This window comes from Anguilla rostrata, chromosome 4, assembly GCF_018555375.3.
Source record: "Anguilla rostrata isolate EN2019 chromosome 4, ASM1855537v3, whole genome shotgun sequence".
Classification (NCBI taxonomy): domain Eukaryota; kingdom Metazoa; phylum Chordata; class Actinopteri; order Anguilliformes; family Anguillidae; genus Anguilla; species Anguilla rostrata.
The window spans coordinates 42,205,721-42,226,570 of NC_057936.1; the positions used below are offsets into that span (position 1 = coordinate 42,205,721).

General features: G+C 41.1%; 2 protein-coding genes and 1 long non-coding RNA gene across 4 annotated transcripts in view; all 3 read right to left on the minus strand.

Moving 5' to 3' along the window:
- The window catches only part of pdk3a (pyruvate dehydrogenase kinase, isozyme 3a), a 43,487-nt gene extending 26,439 nt beyond the window's left edge, over nt 1–17,048 (minus strand). Inside the window, exons 1-2 of the mRNA XM_064334120.1 lie at nt 16,712–17,048; nt 12,162–12,296 (exon numbers count right to left, since the gene is read on the minus strand). Of these exons, the coding sequence (XP_064190190.1) occupies nt 12,162–12,296; nt 16,712–16,886 (310 nt within the window). The 5' untranslated portion in view covers nt 16,887–17,048. The remainder of the gene's footprint in view (nt 1–12,161; nt 12,297–16,711) is intronic.
- LOC135254140 (uncharacterized) lies at nt 5,085–10,750 on the minus strand. The gene is made up of 2 exons (XR_010329769.1): nt 9,922–10,750; nt 5,085–8,927 (listed from the first exon to the last, which is right to left on the minus strand). It is a non-coding gene; the product is annotated as an uncharacterized LOC135254140 (long non-coding RNA).
- Nucleotides 17,049–18,422: 1,374 nt separating the features above from the next.
- Nucleotides 18,423–20,850, minus strand: part of slc51a (solute carrier family 51 member A) — a 43,675-nt gene continuing 41,247 nt past the window's right edge. For both annotated transcript variants that reach the window (XM_064332698.1, XM_064332699.1), the window contains 2 exons: nt 19,556–19,661; nt 18,423–18,742 (listed from right to left, as the gene is read on the minus strand). In XM_064332698.1, the coding sequence (XP_064188768.1) occupies nt 18,573–18,742; nt 19,556–19,661 (276 nt within the window). In that variant the 3' untranslated portion in view covers nt 18,423–18,572. The remainder of the gene's footprint in view (nt 18,743–19,555; nt 19,662–20,850) is intronic.

Sequence of the window (20,850 nt, forward strand, 5' to 3'; positions counted from 1 at the left end):
CAAAGCCACAACAGAATCAGAAGACAAGTTTCTGAGAGCCAACAGCTTGCGTGATAGGCAGCTCATAGGACAACATATTCAAGCACAGCTTAACAGTGGTCGAAGTAAGCAAGTCTCAGTTTCAACAAGACGAGAAGACATCAAGTTGCAGGTCTGACAGGTTGAGTGGCAGTACAAAAGCCATTGCTAAAATGGCTAAATAAGAAAAAGAGGCTTGCCTGGGCCATGAAGCACCGGCAGTGAACTACTGAAGACTGTAAGAAGGTCTTATGGATCGATGAATCAAAATTTGAAATCTTCGGTTCATCACACAGGGTTTTTGTATGCCGTCAAGTAGGTGAAAAGATGGTTTTTCGGTGTGTGACCCCAACTGTCAAACATGGAGGAGTTAGCGTGATGGTCTGGGGCTCTTTTGCTGGATCCAGAGTTGGCGACTTGCACAGAGTGACTGGCACCCTGAACCAAAAGGGTTACCACAGCATTTTTCAGTGCCATCCAATACCCTCTGGTCAATGCCTGGTTGGTCAAAGGTTCATCCTACAGCAAGATAATGACCCAGGACATACCTCCAGGCTATGTCAGAACTATCTTAGAAGAAAAGAACAAGACGGTAGGCTTCAAATCATGGAATGGCCAGCACAGTCTCCAGACTTAAACCCCATCGAGCTGGTTTGGGTTGAACTGGACAAAAGGGTGAAAGCAAAGCAACCTACGAGTGCAACGCATTTGTGGGAACTTCTGCAACAGTGTTGGGAAGATCTTTCGAACAATATTTGATTTCCATTGTAGAACGAATGCCACAAGTGTGTTCAGCTGTTATATCTGCAAAAGGTGGCTACTTTGAGTCAAAAAATTAGAATAAATTATGTTGAACAGAATGATTCCATGATTTATTTTTTTATTTCCAATTGTTTATTTGTTCTATGCTTTAATTTCAGAGTACATTGAGACAACTGTGTAAATTTCAATAAAAACAGGAAAAATGGAGGTGTTCTAAAACATTTGACCAGTAGTGTATATTAAACTAAGTATTTAGTATTTTAAATGGTACAAATGTCCTGCTTCATTTAAGCCATTACATGTCTCTGTGATGCTCACACCTGGAGTTATAAAGCTTTACATAGGGTACCGCCTGAATGGGCATGGAGACAGAAACATGCACTGTTCCTACAATCAGGTGAAATACAATGAAATATTGCATGGAATATAAGCTAGTTTGCCATATCAAATTATATTGGGGGCAACATAGCTCAGGAGGTAAGAGTGGTTGTCTGGCAGTCAGAGGGTTGCCGGTTCAATCCCCCGCCCTGGGCGTGTCGAAGTGTCCCTGAGCAAGACACCTAACCCCTAATTGCTCCCAACGAGCTGATTGGTACCTTGCATGGCAGCATTTCACCGTTGGTGTGTGTGTGTGAATGGGTGAATGAGGGGCATCAATTGTAAAGCGCTGTGGATAGAAGCGCTATATAAATGCAATCCAATCCATCCAAGGGGATCATTTAAAAACTAGATACCTAATACACCAGTGGTCATCTTGTCAACAAATGTATCTGTTTTGAGCCCACTGCCCCACAGGCTCCAGTGCAACCACTGATATCATTACATTACAATCGCTTGGCAGACACTCTAATCCAGAGTGACATACCCTTGTGGACAACATCATGGATTACTGCCAGGAATACACAAAATGTGGCACCACCAAGAAGGCACAGAGGCCCATTTACAATCAATTAGAAAGCGTTTGTTAGTATAATTGATTAACCTATCTCAACAAAAGAATGTATGACTAGATAACCAATTTTTACACAGCTATGCCTATAATATCCTTTTAAACATGCTGTAGTGCAGCCTCTTATCAAAAATAATAATCTTGACCCTTCTGTTTTATCTAACTTCAGGCCAATTTCCAAGCTACCTTTTCTGTCTAAAGCTCTGGAGAGAGTAGTTTTTATTCAACTACAAACGTTTTTTTTAGATAACCATGGCATCTGTGAGAAGTTTCAGTGTGGTTTTAAATCATGCCATAGTACTGAAACAGCTCTTTTTTTAATAGTTTTTTTTAGTTTTAGTTTTTAACGATCTTCTCTTAACTGTTCATTCAGGGAGCTCTACTATTCTGGTGCTTCTAGACCTCACTGCTGCCTTCGACACTGTGCATCATAAGATCCTTTCATCATGTCTGGAACAGTACGTAGGCATCAAAGGTACTGCCCTCAAATGGTTTCAGTCATACCTGACAGACAGGAGTTTTTCGGTTCACCTAGGCGAATATTCTTCAATTGCGGCCCCACTTATTGTGGGGTTCCCCAAGGCTGCATTTTGGGCCCCATCCTCTTTTCTTTGTATATGCTGCCCTTGGGGTCCATTTTTAAGAAACATAATATTCCCTTTCATTGTTTTGCCGATGATATACAAATTTATCTGCCTATAAAAACAAAAAATAAAGATTCAATGCAGCTTTTATTGAACTGCTTAAAAGACATCAAAACTTGGATGGATTTAAATTTCCTCAATCTTAATGAAAATAAGACTGAGATCATTATGTTTGGACGACCTGACCTACTGGATGACCCTGATGGTACTCTTGGCCCCGTAGCTTCTTATAATCGATCTTTTGTTAAGAATCTTGGCGTGATTCTTGACAGCTCCCTCAAGTTTGATAAACAGATTAGTTCAGTTGTCAAAGCAAGCTTTTTTCAGTTAAGATGTCACGGGGAGCAGTGCAGGTGGACCCAAATGCAAGACGCAGACACAGATAATGCAGGGAGAAACCAGATGTGATTTATTTCCAGGTACAGGGAACCAGGCTGGGAACCAGAGGGACAAGGCAGGTGTGGTTTGAATGATGAACAGGAGATGGCACAGGCTGGATAGCGTCCAGGGAGCAGGCACAGGGCTGGACAGCAGCAGAGAGCAGGCACAGGGCTGGACAGGAAGGTCGGCGGAAGGGGAGGGAGCTGGAACTGGCAAACTACAAACATGAAAACAAGACAGGACGAAAGACAAGACAGAACGACCATGGAGACTGGACACACTAGACCAACAAGACAGATACAATTAACAGGGTATTGAACAAACACGGGGGGAAGCAGGTAGGCGAACCGAAGAGAAGAAAAAAAGAACACAAACGGAAAAAAGTCATTTTAAATAATCACTAGGACTGGAGCCGAAGTAACGCATCAGACTGAAAAACGTTCTGGCAAGGAGGTGCTGGAAAACCGAGAATATATGCTGTGAACAATCAGTGAATGCTCTGGCAAAGGCGTGCGGAATGCGGAGAGCAGGTGAGGGAAATCAGCTGCTAACGGGGTGGAGCTGATGGCGAGGACCTGCCTACACTGCAGGGAAAGAACAGAGAACAAAGATTGTACGAACAAAGACAAGATACACGAGGCTAACAGAAAACATGAGAAACAAGATGGCTATGACATAGGGCTTTACCTTGGCCAAAAGTCTTATCTCACTCCCAAAAATTTTGAGAGTTATTCATGCTTGTATTACCTCTCAGTTAAATTATTGTAACTCTTTGTATGTGGGTGTAGATCAGTCGTCTCTGCGTCGTCTGCAGTTAGTGCAAAATGCAGCCGCTCATCTTCTAACTGGGAAAAGAAAGCGTGATCATATAACACCTGTATTGGCCTACCTCCACTGGCTGCCTGTCCACTTCAGGATTGATTTTAAGATTCTATTGCTTGTTTTTAAGGTTTTAAATGGGCTGGCACCATTTTATCTTGCAGAACTTTTGCAGCATCATACTCCAGTTAGAGCACTAAGGTCGGCCAACCAGATGCTCTTGGATGTTCTGAGATCCAGGCACAAAAATAGAGGAAACCGAGCCTTTGCGGTAGCTGCCCCTAATCTCTGGAACAGCCTACCTTTTCATTTAAGAACTGCTCAGACCCTAGAATCTTTTAAGTCGCTGCTGAAGACCCACCTCTTTTCGTTGGCATTCAATTTGAGCTGAGCTTGTCACCTTGTTTTTATCTTTTATATAATTATTTTATTACCATGTTTATTGTTTCCTTTTATTCTTATTTTTTTTATTACTTTTATATTTGTTTTTGGTATTTTAAGTCTGTTCAAGCACTTTGGTCAACTGTGGTTGTTGTAAATGTGCTATAAATAAACTTGACTTGACTAAAGAAAATGCAGATAAAGAAACTGAAAAAGAACATCTAAAGGGGTCAGGGAAGTCATGGTGCAATCTGAAGAGAAGAGCCTTCAATCTGGATCAGAAGGTGGGTATGTTGTAGTCTGGATTCCCGGTCACTTGTCTCCCCAGTACTGTCTGTGTCTGTGTTCCCTGAGCTGCTTCACTCCCCTGTACTTGTGTGATTTCACTATTCGGGTGGTTCCGGGTTTTCGTGGTTTCCCCCCTTCTTTCCAGTCTCGCTTTACTTACTTCCTGCCTATTTCTAGTTTTACTAATTTCTACTAATCCCTACTAATTTATAGATTGTAAAGTACTAACCTCACTAATATACTAACATGTGAATATTACTAATGGACTAACACACACTAGTTTTGGGTTTTTGATAGTTTAGATCACTATACTAATACATTAACCAGTCTCCCCTTTTCCATGCTGCGCTGTAGCTCCGCCCCTTTTCTTTCTAGCCTGCTCTAACGCTGAGTTCTGCAATTGCCTGCACCTGTCTCTTGCTCTGACTGCACCTCTCTCTCTCTGCACGTGTTTTACCTGCTTCACCCAGGCCGTCTTTTATCATTGTTGTCTATGTGATTCCAGTCCACGTTTTGTCAGTCCCCTGTCATTGAATTAGTTTTCCTAATGTTCTTCACCTGGATGTTGTTTGTTACTCCTCCCTCACTCACTTAACCCCTCCTTGATTGTTACCTTCCCCAGTGTATAAATGTCAGTCTTTTCCACCAGCTCAGAGTCAGAACGTTGATCGTATTCATTGTGCCGATTGTTAGTAAGCCTTTGTCTATCGAGATTCCTGCGACACCCCTTTGCCCGACTTCGAGTTTGCCTGCCCCTTTTGGTTTTGTTTGCTTCTGGTTTGACCTTCGCTTCGCCTTGACTTCTCTTTTGCCTGTCCCTTTGTACCTTCGCCATTCTGATCTCCTGGTTTTTGATTTTTTGCCTGTCTTTTCACTATTCTTTTGGAAACTCGATTCGGCACCGTCCTCTCTCTGATTACCTGGCTTCGAACCTCGGACTGATTAAAGACAACGTTTTTTGGATTTCCCTGGTCTGCATGTGGGTCCTTACACAGAACATCACAGGGTAGGGTTTCTTCTGTCCTCATTCCTCATAAGATCTTCAAACCCTACATGCCAGCCAGACCCCTCCGTTCCGCTACCTCAGGACGCCTGGCACCTCTCCCTCTTTGCACCTGCGCTTCCCGAACACGTCTCCTGTCTGTCCTGGCCCCACAATAGTGGAATGACCTCCCCGTGGAGGTCAGAATAGCTGAGACACTGACCCACTTCAAGTGACAACTGAAGACTCACCTCTTCAGGCTGCACCTCTCCCCATCCCTCCCTACCTCCCTGTAATCTCTAAATTACAGGCAACATAGCTCAGGAGGTAAGAGCGATTGTCGGGCAGTCGGAGGGTTGCCGATTCAAACCCCGCCCTGGGCGTGTCGAAGTGTCCTTGAGCAAGACCCCTAACCCCTAACTGCTCTGGCGAATGAGAGGCATCAATTGTAAAGCGCTTTGGATAAAAGCGCTATATAAATGCAGTCCATAAATTGACTGTAAGCTTAGGGTTGTAACTAGGTAGCTATTTCGTAGGTGACTTAGTTAATGCACTTGTCTTAACTACTGCTTGTATTTTTGCATAGACTGCGTTGTTGCTGTTCTCGTTTGTGTTAGTGTTAATCAGTTTTACCTACAGGGTCCAAGTTGAACTATGCGGTTGTTCCCAGCACTTGGAACGGTACTTCTCTCTAGGGTTTTCAACACACTTGTTCCTGATTATGGTTATACACTTTGTTGTACATCGCTCTGGATAAGAGCGTCTGCCAAATGCCTGTAATGTAATGTAATGTAATTCCACCACTGGGAGGCAGATGAGACAGGAGATGTGACTCTTGTGTGCCTGCGGTGCAAGGTTGGGATGTGGAGAATGCAGTTATCCATGCACTATAATGAGTGCCTTAACCAAATCCAGGGTATGCATTTCCCAAACAAATGCTCAAAAGCTGGCAGTGTTTCTGCAGTTTCCTTCCTAACTCAGAACTGCATCCTAGCAATGACAACACTCCGTATGATTTGAAATCGGAACACAAATGTCTGACAGTGCTCAGATATTAGTGCTGCTGTGGAGCGAATAAGGCTAAGATATTCAGCGCTTCCCCCTTTAAACTAGTTGCCAATGCTAAGAAAGCCCCTTTCTTGTCATGTTTCCAGTGATTGACTCATATTCAAAGGTAGAAGGCTTCTGTCTTATCACTGACTAGAGAACTGGCAGTGCTTCACTACCCATGGCTGTGTCAATGTCTGAAATCTTTGGTCTGGATACACAGTTCCATCTTAATTTGAACACTACCTGTATTATCTATGGTTCTGCTACAATCCCTCATTCAGGTTCTCTGATGGGACTGCCACATAGTTGGGGTTAACAAAGCTAACCTTTATCAAATACCACTAGCAACAATCTAGACTTCAGTGCCATTCACGTCTGGCTTTCACTCCATGCAATTCCCCACACCTTTTGTTTCCTCCCCCAGTCTACCCCCACAATTGTTACAGCTAATTCAGTGGCGCAATACAATATATTTGTAAATGTTTAATATACACTCACCGGCCACTTTATTAGGTACACCTGTTCAACTGCTCGTTAACACAAGAAGGGTGATTTAAGTGACTTTGAACGTGGCATGGTTGTTGGTGCCAGACGGGCTGGTTTGAGTATTTCAGAAACTGCTGATCTACTGGTATTTTCACGCACAACCATCTCTAGGGTTTACAGAGAATGGTCAGAAAAAGAGAAAATATCCAGCGAGTAGCAGTTCTCTGGGCAGAGGAGAATGGCCAGACTGCTTCGAACTGATAGAAAGGCAATAGTAACTCAAATAACCACTCGTTACAACCGAGGTATGCAGAAGAGCATCTCTGAACGCACAACACGTTGAACCATGAAGCAGATGGGCTAGAGCAGCAGAAGACCACACCGGGTGCTACTCCTGTCAGCTAAGAACAGGAAACTGAGGCTACAACTGGCATGGGCTCACCAAAATTGATTGGAAAAACGTTGCCTGGGCTGATAAGTCTCAATTTCTGCTGCAACATTCAGATGGTAGGGTCAGAATTTGGCGTAAACAACATGAAAGCATGGATCCTACCTTGTATCAACGGTTCAGGCTGGTGGTGGTGGTGTAATGGTGTGGAGGATATTTTCTTGGCACACTTTGGGCCCCTTAGTACCAATTGAGCATTGTTTAACCGCCACAGCCTACCTGAGTATTGTTGCTGACCATGTCCATCCCTTTATGACCACAGTGTACCCATCTTCTAATGGCTACATCCAGCAGGATAACGCGCCATGTCACAAAGCTCAAATCATCTCAAACTGGTTTCTTAAACATGACAATGAGTTCACTGTACTCAAATGGCCTCCACAGTCACCAGATCTCAATCCAATAGAGCACCTTTGGGATGTGATGGAATGGGAGATTTGCATTATGGATGTGCAGCCGACAAATCCGCAGCAATTGCGTGATGCTATCATGTCAAAATGGACCAAAATCTCTGAGAAATGTTTCCAGCACCTTGTTGAATCTATACCATGAAGAATTAAGGCAGTTCTGAAGACAAAAGGGGGTCCAACCCGGTACTAGCAAGGTATACCTAATAAAGTGAGAGGTTTATGCACTTCAACCCTACTATAATATCCCTCTCTATGTTGTTCTTGATTGACTGCTCATGCAGGTCACAGTCTGATAATGTCCTGCATTGACATTCTCAGTCACCTGAGGAAGAGTTGCTCTTCTGTTTTTCCTTACATATCAAACTAATGCATGCGCATCATAGTCATCGAATGTGCAATTTTCACCACAATTTCCGATCCTATTTACTGGTCTTTCCCATAAATCTAAATTCAGATATCACTTCAATAACTGTTCCTATTGAAATACTAGCCAGTTGAGCAGTCTTTTTGACTGAAGCTCCAGCCATCTGTGCCCCAATAATGAACCCTCTTTCAAAGTCACTGTGGAGGGGTGGTGTGGTTAGGACACCTGCAGGTGGAGAGGGAGCGGTTTAGCTGGCCTGTAACCACACCTGTTGGCATTTTTCAGTGATTGGTAACTGTTCATATGATCTGCCTGCAGTGAGACTGGGGCGCTGGAATGAGAGACGCACGCGGGGGCGATGTGCCATGTTATCCCCTTCCTAACTGTATGTGTTTCATTTTGTTTGTATATTCGTGTTTTGTAATGAGCGCACAATAAAGGCCATGTGCATCCCAGAATGATGGATTGTGTGGTTTGTGGGGAGAAGGACTGCAAAACCTGTTACAGTCACTTATGTGACTGTCCTGTTTAGGGTTTTTAGACTACATTAACCAACACAGTCTAACAAAGCATTAACAAGAAATCCAACAGAAGAACAAAAAACTTTGTTTGCAGGGTGACAATTAGGTCTGTGACCTGACGGAAATGTCCATGCTTGATTCACAGTATTACTAAAACACCTCGGCAGGTGTGTTGACAATGTAGGATCAGTCCCTTTGTGTAACAAGTAGCCGAGCTGGGAACAGAATTCTGTGCCTACTGATTCCTTTTTCACACAGCGTCTGGCATACACCATCATAGCTTCTTCGCTTTCTTTGGGTTTCAGCAGACAGATCTGGGTAGAATCGAATGTGCTTGTCCCTGTACATCACCTTTTCTTTTACTTTGGCTGCCTTCAGGTCAAGTTCTTTCTGTCTGTAATCCACAAATCACATGATCATCTCTCTCAGAGTAGGGAAATCCATGCCTTGCCTAGGACCTGAGATGCGATGTGCTCTTTCAATTGACAATGGAGAATAGAGTGGTTCCAATTCCAGGATTTTTGGCAATTCTCCAGGGATGCACAGGTATCTTGGCCATCAGGTATGCCCACCACTCTGAGGTTGTTTCTATGGCTCCGGCATTCCAAGACATCTACCAGGCTTGAAGTATTTTAACTTGTGACCCCATGCACTTGCCTGGGACCATAGTTTATCGATATTGTCTTCTGTGCCAGAGATATACTCCTCGGCCTCCATAATTTGTTCGTTCACTTCTTTGATGGCTGCTAACCCACCATCAATTTTAATGGAAACACGATTTTCCATGGCCTTGATAGCCCTCATGTCACGTTGCTTGGACTTGCACTCTCATGATACTCGCCATTTTCCTGCTAAGCCAGGCTAGCACAGTCTGATCCAAAATCTGAATCAGACTTTCTTCTTCTTGAGGTAGTTTAAACAGTTGAGAGACTTCTTAGGAACAGCTGTGGATGATTCTTAAAATAATTTTCAAGAAATCACTAAAGAGCTCAGATTCTCTGCCACTTAACACTGCAATATAACCAGAAGTCATGGTTTACATACATTTACTACTTGTGCATACAGAAGCTAAATAAACATATCAAGAATAATCACAATAATTAAAGAGCCGACTTTGTGAGCCTAAAACCTGGAAGCTGACTGAAATACTAATACAAATGAAATTATATAATATATAACATAGTAACACAACTAATAATGACACACGTAAACAGTTAATATGAACAGTTTAAACACACAGGTCCAGAAGAGGACCAAAGCCGTCTTTGTATACTGCTGCTTTTACTGAGTCAAAGCACTCTAGCCCAGAGAAACACTGTTGCTACTGTCACCCTCCAATTCCTTCAATACTTCCTTCAAAGTCTTCCTATTATGCTTGCCTGCCATTATTTGGCTTTTGCGTGCACAAGCTAATTAACAAAGCCCTTATAAACAATAGTGTCACGGTTCTGGGTGGTAGTGGCTATCCTTGGCCACTGGAGGGTATCCTTGTCACTTCTTTCCCCTGATTGGGCTAATTGGGTTCACCTGCTGTAGTTCCTATTTAAGCTCTTGCTGGCCTGCAGTCAGTGCTTTTGTGTCAACTCTTGTTACCCGCTAAGGTAATTCTGTCAGTGTGGTTTTGTAACTATTCAGTGCTGTAACAGTCTCTCTTCTTCCCTTTGTGAAGAGATCTCTGTTGTACTGAATGCTGAGATTTAAAGGATTATTTGCTAAGGTTGCACAATAATCTTTAACTCTGCGTTACATTTTGGGAGTCCTCGGTACTAGGGCTGTTATCTTTAGTTTTCACCCTTTACACTCTGTTCTGTTTGAGACAGCTTCATTACTCCTTTTTCTGTTCAGTTTTGTCCTTTTCTCTGGGTAGATTTTTGTTGGTATTGAACAGCAGGGCTTATCGCCCAGGGGAGTATATTACTCTGTTCTGTCTAGTTTTTTCTCCTTTCCTTAGTTCATACCTACTGTTAGACCTGTTCGACTGGGATCTCCCCTAGGAATTTTCTATGTAGTTTTATATACTCCTTGGCCTTAGTTCTTTACACCCCTTTCACGGGTAATCTAACTTAGTCCTGTATACCTGGGATATTCTCCCTTAGGAGTATTTATTTTTCTGTTTGTTTCCTTTGTCCCCTTCCTCTAGCATTCTCAGACCTTGTGGTTACTCCACCCTGTGTGGATTCCCGTTCAGTCGCGTCTGGTTCTCTGAACCCCCCCCCCCACAAATAGATGGTGCGTGTTGCAAAGCTGTACCTTCCTGCAAATTTCTGGTTACGCAATAGAATATCTCAGTGATTATTTCAGCTAGAAGGAAGCTATAAACTAATTTCAAAAGTTGTGGAAATGATCTTGAAGAATATAAGACTGTCAGTTGACTGCAACACACAATGGGGTTTCCAGCAAAGGCTAGACTTATGGTGGGTAGATCTTATAGGGCGAAGGATCCTTCCAGGTAGGAGCTTGATTTCAGATAATTTACTCAGAACTGGAATGTCTGACTGAGAGAATTTCTTCACTGCTTATTTAGAAAGATGCCACTTTGCGTTTGAAATTTTATTTGCTGTATTTTACTCATTTACAGGTTTTCCTCAAAAGGCTTTCAGCTCAATGGAAAATAATTAATAGACTTTTCCTAGCCTATGTACAAAGAGTTGATTCATTTGTTTTGGCTCAGGGGGTAATTTGTTTACATAGGCTAAATCCCAGTAGAGAATAATTAACAGCTAATTGTCTTGTTTTTTGTATTATAAAATATCGTAATAATCAACCTGGGGTGTCAACTTCAGCCCTCCTTTGGGAGGGAGGACTGCCTTGTTATTTCTTGTTACACTAGCGGTTTTACTGATCAAGACAGGATTTTGAGCATCAAAGCGCAGAGTCGAAGCTGGACAAAAGTATACGGGTTATAGCCCTGTAACCTGAATCAATATAAAAGCAATAATTTATAATAATGTTATTGTTGGACGCTTTAGTTACTCAAATGAAGCTGTATTGGGCTTCTTCATGGGGCTTATTTCATAGAACCATGTTTTGTGTCCTCAGAGGCAGCATTAGTGGCTACTTTTCAAAGGTCATAAATGTCCTGAACAAACATGCCCACATTATGCATAAAACTAGCCTCAGTCAGGCCATTATGTGTGCTGCAGCTCCTCTGCCTAGGTACTAAGCTGGCTTCATACCTCATAATGGGACATTGTTGAATATCTGAGGATGTGTATAGAATGTGGAATGTGAAATTAAACAATGTAAGTTGTCTGTTATCAGTAATACAGGTACTGGATTATTTGAATTACCTGTATGGTTGTAATATTTCCTATGTAGATAAATGAAACGACCTTGTAACACAAACCCCATTTTGAAAAACAGATTATCAAGTATTATACTCTAATACATATTTGAGAGAATACCTATTGAACCATGTAGCAAAATCACCTCTCAGATGTACTGCATCCTGGCTGCTCGTACGTATATGCAGAGTTTCTCATGTATCAAGCATAAACCTGCATGGTGTGATTTGAACCAGGATTCGTCGCAGGTCAGCCAACGTGGTTGAATGGAATGGCCTGCCAACAGCCCAGACCTCAACCCAATTGAACACTTGTGGGATCAGCTTGTGCGTGCTGTACGTGCTAGAGTGACCAACGCAACCATGTTGGCTGACCTGAGCCGAATCCTGGTTGAGGAATGGAATGCCATCGCACAGCAACGCGTGACCAGGCTGGTGACCAACATGAGGAGGAGGTGCCAGGCTGTTGTGGCTGCATATGGTTCTTCCACCAGCCACTGAGGCTCCTGACTGTTTGTTCAATGAATAAAGCATAAAATTACCAACTTGTCTTGTTTGTTCCTTGTTACTGATAGAGACTTAAATCATCCAATCCCCCAAACAACTCAAAACAATAGAGTCAATACCAACAGGAGAATACACTGTTTGACATTGGCAAATTTTCCACATTTCACTTAGGACCCCACCCATATAATCAGCTGTGCTGCTCATCCCACATATGCATGATCCTTACAAAAGGGACATCATTGTAAAGGGAAATGAACAGGCTTTCCAATGATATAACATACAATGTTAAAAATACAGTGACAACAGAGATATGATCGACCAAACACAAATTTCCAAACTTTTTTTGAGGAGTTTATATGCACATTTATTGAATAACACATCAAAGTACAACCTTGTTTTTCCATTGCTACCTACAATAACACAAAAAGATGAGTATTGCATAAAAGCAATATAACACAACTTTCCTCAAAATAGCCTTCTTTGGCTTTAATTACAATTAAATTAATTACTGGAAGTCTATCCAATCATTTTGAAAAGTGGGGTAGAGGGGTGGGAGGGTGGTATAGGGGTAATTAAATTGAGTAAAATCTAATCTACGTTAAGATTTTTTTAAACCCCAGGTAGTGTTTTTTTAAACCCCTAATACCTTTAGCCTGTAGTGCAGGTAAAATAGGCACAGAAGTCGCAAGAAATATGACAAAGAAGGAGTTAGGCTTAGATGTGCAGGGCCAAGTAAACATTGTGGCAATAAGCTTATTCGCAGTGAGAAATTTCAGATTTCCAGGTACAATGTTCAGTACACGCTCAGAAGGTTCCAGCTGATGGGCAGTAATGTTAACAGGAGAAGACCAGGAAGATCAAGAGGCAAATAATCATGTGTTATCTAGCAAGAGAAACTGTCACACAACAGCACCAGAACTACAGGAATAACTCAGTGTAACTAGAAAGAAATCCTTGGTTTCCCCAGACTACAGTGAAATGCAACTATGATCTGCTGGTCTGAAAGTATGTTGCAACAAGTTTGACTGTTCCTCTCCCACCAACCACACAGTTCTCTGGTTCAGACGTACACAGGCTTCACTGTGCATTCAGAAACTATACAAAGCAACAAACAAACAAACAAACAACACACGTTTCCAGAAGAGACACACTGTATAATTCCCACGTTCGTCTCATTCCAGCTCCCGTCTCACTGCCGACAGAAGCAGATAAACAGTTAGCAGTCACTGACATTTTCAACAGCTGTGATTACAGATGAATTTTATTTTTCCTGTAGTTGTGGTGGAATTTTACAACAGTTTATTTTTCTAAACACCACGCTTGATCTTCCTGATCTTCTCCTGTTAACATTACTGCCCATAAGCTGGACCCTTCTGAGTGTGTACTGAACACTGGACCTGGACCTGGAAATCTTTGCAGGTTCTTTGCAATTTGTCACAGGGAATAACCTTGCCACAATGTTTACTTCGCCCCACACTTCTAAGCTTAATGCCTTTTTCCTTGACAAAATTCTTGCAGCTATAGTCATTATTTTACTTACACTAGATGTAAATAGTGTTCGGCTACCTGTGGTTTTAAAAAAACTTAAGGTAGATAAGATTTCAGTCAATTTAACTACCCCTCCACCTCCCTCCCACCCCCCATTTGCAAAATGATTGGATCGACATCCAATAATTTGTTTAATTGTAATTAAAGCCAAAGGAGTCTATTTTGAGGAAATCTGTGTCTACGATTATTTTTAAATAAAAGTCATCTTTTTGTAGGTAGAAATAATTTTTAAAAAATGTTTGTACTTTGGTTTGTTATTTAATAAATGTGCATATATTAACTGAATTCAGTTCTACCAAAGGTTTAAAAAAAAATAAAAATAAAAAGCTACAGGTGGCCTAATACTGTTGGCCTGCACTGTAAGTGTACAGCACAATGAGCAGTGCAAATTTAGAGAGAAAGAGTGAAATACAACATTAAGTTTAGGCAGCTTGTCTGTATTTATGAGAACATGCCTTGCCTTGTTGATCACTTATTATAAGTATGGTTAATGAATTACCACTAGCCATTTCACAGCAGTCCATCCTCTAAATCCCTGAAAATGGTGAGTTTTCATAAAACAGTTTATAAATTTACAGAGTATGGACTATACTGTCCAAATCAAAATAATGCTTAACAAATTGCTTGACTGTTTCCATATCAGTAAGTTATAAGTTGGTGTACTGAACTCAAGATCTGATATGTTATACAGTTTAAGAGTAGACAGCCTGCATATTATCTACAGTCAAAGAAACATATGATGGCTGAATACAGGAACCATCAGGAGATGTTCTAAAGCTATGCCGTACACAGTGGAAAAATGTTTTCTGAAAACATTCTAAAACATTCTTATTGAGAGAATGACCAAAATGAGCCTTTGGAGAACCACATCTCAAAAGAGCACAGCTAGAATGTGAGGTGGCGATCATATCTGTGCATATGGGACAGCCATACAGAGAGGGCTCAAGCTCCCCAAAGGGCATCAATTTCACTCAGACACAATGACAAGATTAAGGGACTACTATTCAACCCAGCTGAAACTTGACACTGTACTGAAAAACAGCGATCTGTGGGAATGAGAGTTTGTGTGCCTGATTCTGTACATGCGGCTACATGTGTGAATGTCTGTGTACATGTTCTGTATGTATGTGTCTGCGTTTACTTCTATGTATGTGCAATTTGCTTGTACACATATGGTATGTGTTTGTATGTGGGTGTGTTTTCTAGAAAGGAATTGTTTTCTAAAAAGGAATCAACTCTCCAATCCTGCATTCCCCAATTTATCTGGTTGTTGATTCAAAGAGGATGCTTAATTGAATCCTCGAAACAGCCTATCCAGTGGTGAGGATATCAAATAAATTTCTGTTGTAAGCTTTTTTAGTGCAGGGTTCAACACAATGGCAAAGTGATTGTCTAAGTTTCCTGTCTTTGTTGGTTTCTGGCCACCATTATCTCTAACTTAAAATGTAGTTTTTGAGGGTCCACAGGCCTATACTGCAAATACCATTGCATGCAATTTAACATGAACTAAAAAAGCTTACACATGTGTTCTCACAACACAAACTAGCTTGTAAACTCAGTCATGTCACAATTGCGTAACGTTTTCAACCTGATACGAGAACGCAGGGAGATAAGCTCTCAGATAAACATGAATTGGCCTAAAATTATTTTCCATTTTAAAAAGTCTAATGGCAATCTTCAAATAAACTGCCACTGGTAACAGATTTAGTTTCAAATTTGAAATGGAAAATAATTTTGGTCCAGTCTAAATTCAAATGCATCTGAGTCCATGCCTCACTTCCTTCATTGCAGGTTGAATATTAGGGACCCAAGGTGATTTAATGATGTCCTTAACAATGTTTGCATGCCTGTAATAACTGCCATGGGTAACTATTTAGTCACCATGATGAAATGGACAATACTTTTGGGCCAAGCTAAATTTATATTTATCTGAGAGAATATATCTGCGTCTTCACATATCAGGTTCAAAATTAGTGGCACAAGACAATTTAACACTTCAAAGTCTTGAATGCGACAAATAAGGAACTGTAGTCCAGTGGTTCCCAGTCCTGGGGTACCACTGAGTATGGTGATTTTGTTCCAACCACAATTGCAATCCCAGAATTAAATGTAATTTGGTGCATTTCATGTTATTAAAGGAGTCATTTACCCTTTTAAGCCACATTATATTAGAAATAGATGTGCATGTCATGAAGAATAAAAGTTCGATGTTCACCTTGTGCTTATCGTGCTATATTGAAATTACATCACAAAAGGTAACAAAAAATTGTAAAAAATTAAATCAAATTAAAGACTTCAGATGAATCAATAGGCTCCTAATTAGGCTGTCGAACACGTGTTTTAAAATATTTTTTCACCTTAAACTTATTAACCCAATGCAGGTTTGGCTCGCTGTCACTTACTTCGCCTTGGAATTCCTCATTAGCTACGTTAGTTTTAGCTGCCGTGCGTCCACACTTTCAACAAAAGGGAGCCTATTCACCAACCTTGGTCTTTAATTTGATCAGTTAAATGTTACAGTAGTGCGCAAGTTTTGCGAATCAATAAAAATCAGAAACAGAATAATTAGACAGGCTTCCCCTTTTTCCTAGGTTTTATTTTTTTCAGTATTGAAAAGTAGAATCCTCCCTTAAAGCGAACTCTATAGCAGGATGATTTTCCTTTTAAAACTGTTATATTACAACCTAATCACTAAGTTAAAACTGCTGTGGGCTTACGTCAGTTGGTGCACTATAACAAATAGCCGTAAAATCAATTTTCACACGTTCTACCTACCACATGACGTCATTTTGCAATAATGGTTTTCGCAGTAGCCTAATGACACCACTGATATATTCGGTCTTCAAAATATATAGCTTATTCATACTCACCGAAATCCAAAAATTGTTTTATAGAAAGCGGCGAAGGTGAAAATTTTGAGTAATATTCTATCTTCGGGGTTGTGTTTTTCGATAGAAATGTAAATATTCTCATGATGAATGATGCATTTATTTCCCACTTACTGGTGAAAGTCACATCACTAAGAACTAAGGCGTAAAATAACATTTACAGAATGTACAGGCTATTGCATCCAAACGGCATATTGTAGCGGCACCATTGTAAAACATCTAAATACATTTAACTTGGTAATACAATAAAATCTATTTTTCCACGGGCGCCTGTGCGCACACGAGTTCCTAGTCAACCGCACATGACAACTCTTGCTAACGAGCCACAGGACTGGATGCTTATTGGCTGATAGCGCTATTCCCCAAAACGCAGAAAAGAGAAATACGGCATTGCGATTGGCCAGCTTGCCTTTGTTTATGGGAACTTGCCTTGTTCGTCACTTCTTATAGGTCTGGTAAATCAGCTAAGACATGCTTGTCATATCGTTGAACGGGTTTTGCCTATTCGCATCTTTCATACGTAGAAAGGGGACCGGGGACTGGCACTCTCCGCGAAGCTCTCAAACTCCAGTGGTCACCCGAGGTATTGCAGTTTAATACGCATCTGGGACAAAAAGCTAATTTCCCCGTTTAAGCTCATTCAAAACGACGAATTTACCCTGGCCTAATTGTACAATTTTTTACAAACATCATTCACGCATTTTAGAATAACGAAGTTGCACGAATTTGGCGAAAACACGTAAGGACAGATATTGTCAGTGCATGCATTGGTTATTTTATAATATTTTCAAAGTAAAAATTCTGCATTGTATACTTTTAAATCAACTATCCCAGAATAAATAAAAAAAACAAACCAAAAAAAAAAAAAATAACTAGGCTATTATTTTTAACAACGACATCATGTTTTGGAGACAATGACTATGATTATTCCCTTTTGGACATTTCGGGCATACTGCACATCAATATAGTTTTACAACGTGTCATACACAGCCTGCACGTTGCCACAGTTCAGACAAGCACAAACAATTACTGTTCAGTACACTTGTGCTGTTTTGCTCACCATTCACTTATTGTCCTATAAATAGGAGCGTACTGCCATCCAGTGGACATCATGTACTACTGCATACAAAAACATTAGCACGGGACTATACCCCAATCTCTAAATAGTAAGGTTGTCCACAAAAAAATAAAATAAATAAATTATACGTCAGTCATGTGTGAGAAATTATCGAACTACAATGGTAGTTACTTAAATGAAATTTAAATTAAATACACAGCTGGATTGGAACCAGGAGTTATGAACACGTGAGGCATTGAACTTTTTGGCCATGCACCTCAGTAGTGGGTTTGGCATCAGAAAGACACTTATGTGAAAAAGGGCATTATGCCTATAGTGAAATATGGTAGTAGATCTTTGATGTTATAACGTTTTGTATCTACTGGTCCAGCGGCTCTTTTAAAGATCATTTGAATCATTCACTCCAGATAGGAGCAAGACGTTTTGGCCAAAAAACTGGCATTGTAACCAGCACATAACTGACTCGTTGACATTACACTCAATGTAAATGGGCTTGGCCCATTTTTTTTGCCCAGGAGTGTACACACTGACAAGTAGATCTGTTATTATTATTTGAGTAGCCTGACAAGTAGATTTGTCATAACAGAAATAAACATTCGAAAAGAATGAGCCGAATCTTGGTTCCATCATTTAATGAATACAACAGCAGGTATTTGAAAACCAGCCAAGTTTTCATCAGTCATTTTAACAGTTCTGGGACAAAGGAATGGCGCGCACACACACACACACAGACACACACACAGTACATTAAAGCACAGTATAGTTTCACAGTACATTATCCCCAGACTCAGACTGCAGGATAGTCTTGGCGTTCTGGTCGTTGTCATTTTCGTGTGGGTCGACAAGAGGCAGGGGGTCATAGTGGCGACGGTATAGTAATCGGTTCACCAGCGTGATGATAAACATCTCCAGGATCAGCAACTGCTGGTTCATCACTGAAGAGGAAACACACACGGGTTTAAGCCCAAATAAAAAATACTTTTTTTCTGCCTTCTTTCTTGGTTGTGGATGGGGGGGATGTTAATACTTAAGCAACACAAGTTCACTTGGATATCCATCCATCCATCCATCCATCCATTATCTATACCTGCTTATCCTGAGCAGGGTCACGGGGGGTGCTGGAGCCTATCCCAGCGTGCAAATGGTAAATGGACTGCATTTATATAGCGCTTTTATCCAAAGCGCTTTACAATTGATGCCTCTCATTCGCCAGAGCAGTTAGGGGTTAGGGGTTAGGTGTCTTGCTGAAGGACACTTCGACACGCCCAGGGCGGGGTTTGAACCGGCAACCCTCTGACTGCCAGACAATCGGTCTTACCTCCTGAGCTATGTCGTGCATTGGGCGAGAGGCAGGAATACACCCTGGATAGGCCACCAATCTATCGCAGGGCACACATAACATTCACACACACACTCATACCTATGGGCAATTTAGAGTCTCCAATTAGTCTACCTGTATGTCTTTGGACTGTGGGAGGAAACCGGAGTACCCGAAGGAAACCCACGCGGACATGGGGAGAACATGCAATCTCCACAGTGCTACCCACTGCATCACTGTGCCCACCTCACTTGGATATAAATGTATAAAATATCTAAATATTTAATATATTTATAATATGTAAAATATTTAAGAAAACAATTGTGATGGCAGTATTGTACCTATGTGCGGTCATGCCATTGAAAGAACATTTGAACTGAACTGAATTCAGAGAAAGAGTGAGACGCTGGGAAATGGCAGGCACACTCACAGTATCCACGAGCCTGAGAAGAGTAGGGTGGGGCACAAGCAATAGTGCCGTTCATCGCCAGTATGTTGATAATGGCTGACTGCAGCTGACTCAAGACAAGGACCAGCTGAGGGCACACATGCAGGGATTGTGGGGAAAGCGGACATACATGTGACATTCTAGGAACTGTGAGAACATGTGAAGGCTCAGTTTACAGTTTTTCCTGACCACTAACTCATTTGGTCTAAGACATCTAAAGTATAGCAGAAGTGCTCTAATTTCCAAACTCATTTTCCAGTCTCGTACAATAATGACACCAGATTCACCTCACCAAGATCTGAGCACAAATTCTTATACATTTGTGATTGATTAATTATTATTTCTTATTTTATTAATTATAAAAGTAGCAAAATGTTTTTATTGATCAATCAGTGCTAATTCATGTGTGAAGAGACAGAGGGGCAGTGTTTGTCAAGGCAAAAACAATCGAACTACAGAATGGTTTGCTCGGAGGTGGAAGAGTTGTGCAAGGGCATCAGATGAACATTCCAAATGAAGTCACAGCCACCATTGGGCATCATGTCATAAAACTATCACTGGGCAACAGAAGTTCCAGGACAACATAGTGTCAGCACCATGTGTGCGGCCAGGTTATTACATCAACAGGCAGTCAGAGGACATTACAGTCTTAAAGTATATAATATGTAGAGACAGCGATGCCAGTAGAAACCTACGGGGAGCACATCAGAACCAGGAAGTATCATTTCTCCACTCAACAGACATGCTCAGTTGTGTCCTTGGTCACATGCCTAATCATATGTAAAACGAGGATCACGCAGACATAGGCTAAAATAAACAATAAATAAAAAATTAATCTTTGTGTGTGGTAGGAAAAACTATTTTACCGTGAAAAAATAATAAGTGATTTTTCTTGCTAATATAATGCACCAAGTTAACATGAATATTTGAGTGGAAGTATTTTATTTTTGCTGTCAAAAATGAATGGAGAAACTGGCTTTTTGAGCGAAAATCATAGATATCGGCATGGGGCGACATTACATCCAGTGCTGAGGCTGAGGTTGAGAACTGAAAGCTGGCCCCTTGATTACAATGGGGAACATCAATTGTATTTTCTCAATAGAGTTTTTGAGCCACTCTCAGAATCAGAGAACATGGTAAAGGGGCAAATTCAGAGAAAGTTGTCATTTGGACATTTGGGACAACAGAGCTTCCATCACAATTCACATAAGCAGGAACGGTTTTGAGGCAAAGCCAACTGCTGTCAATAGACATCTGGTCTAAAAATGAGAGAGAGG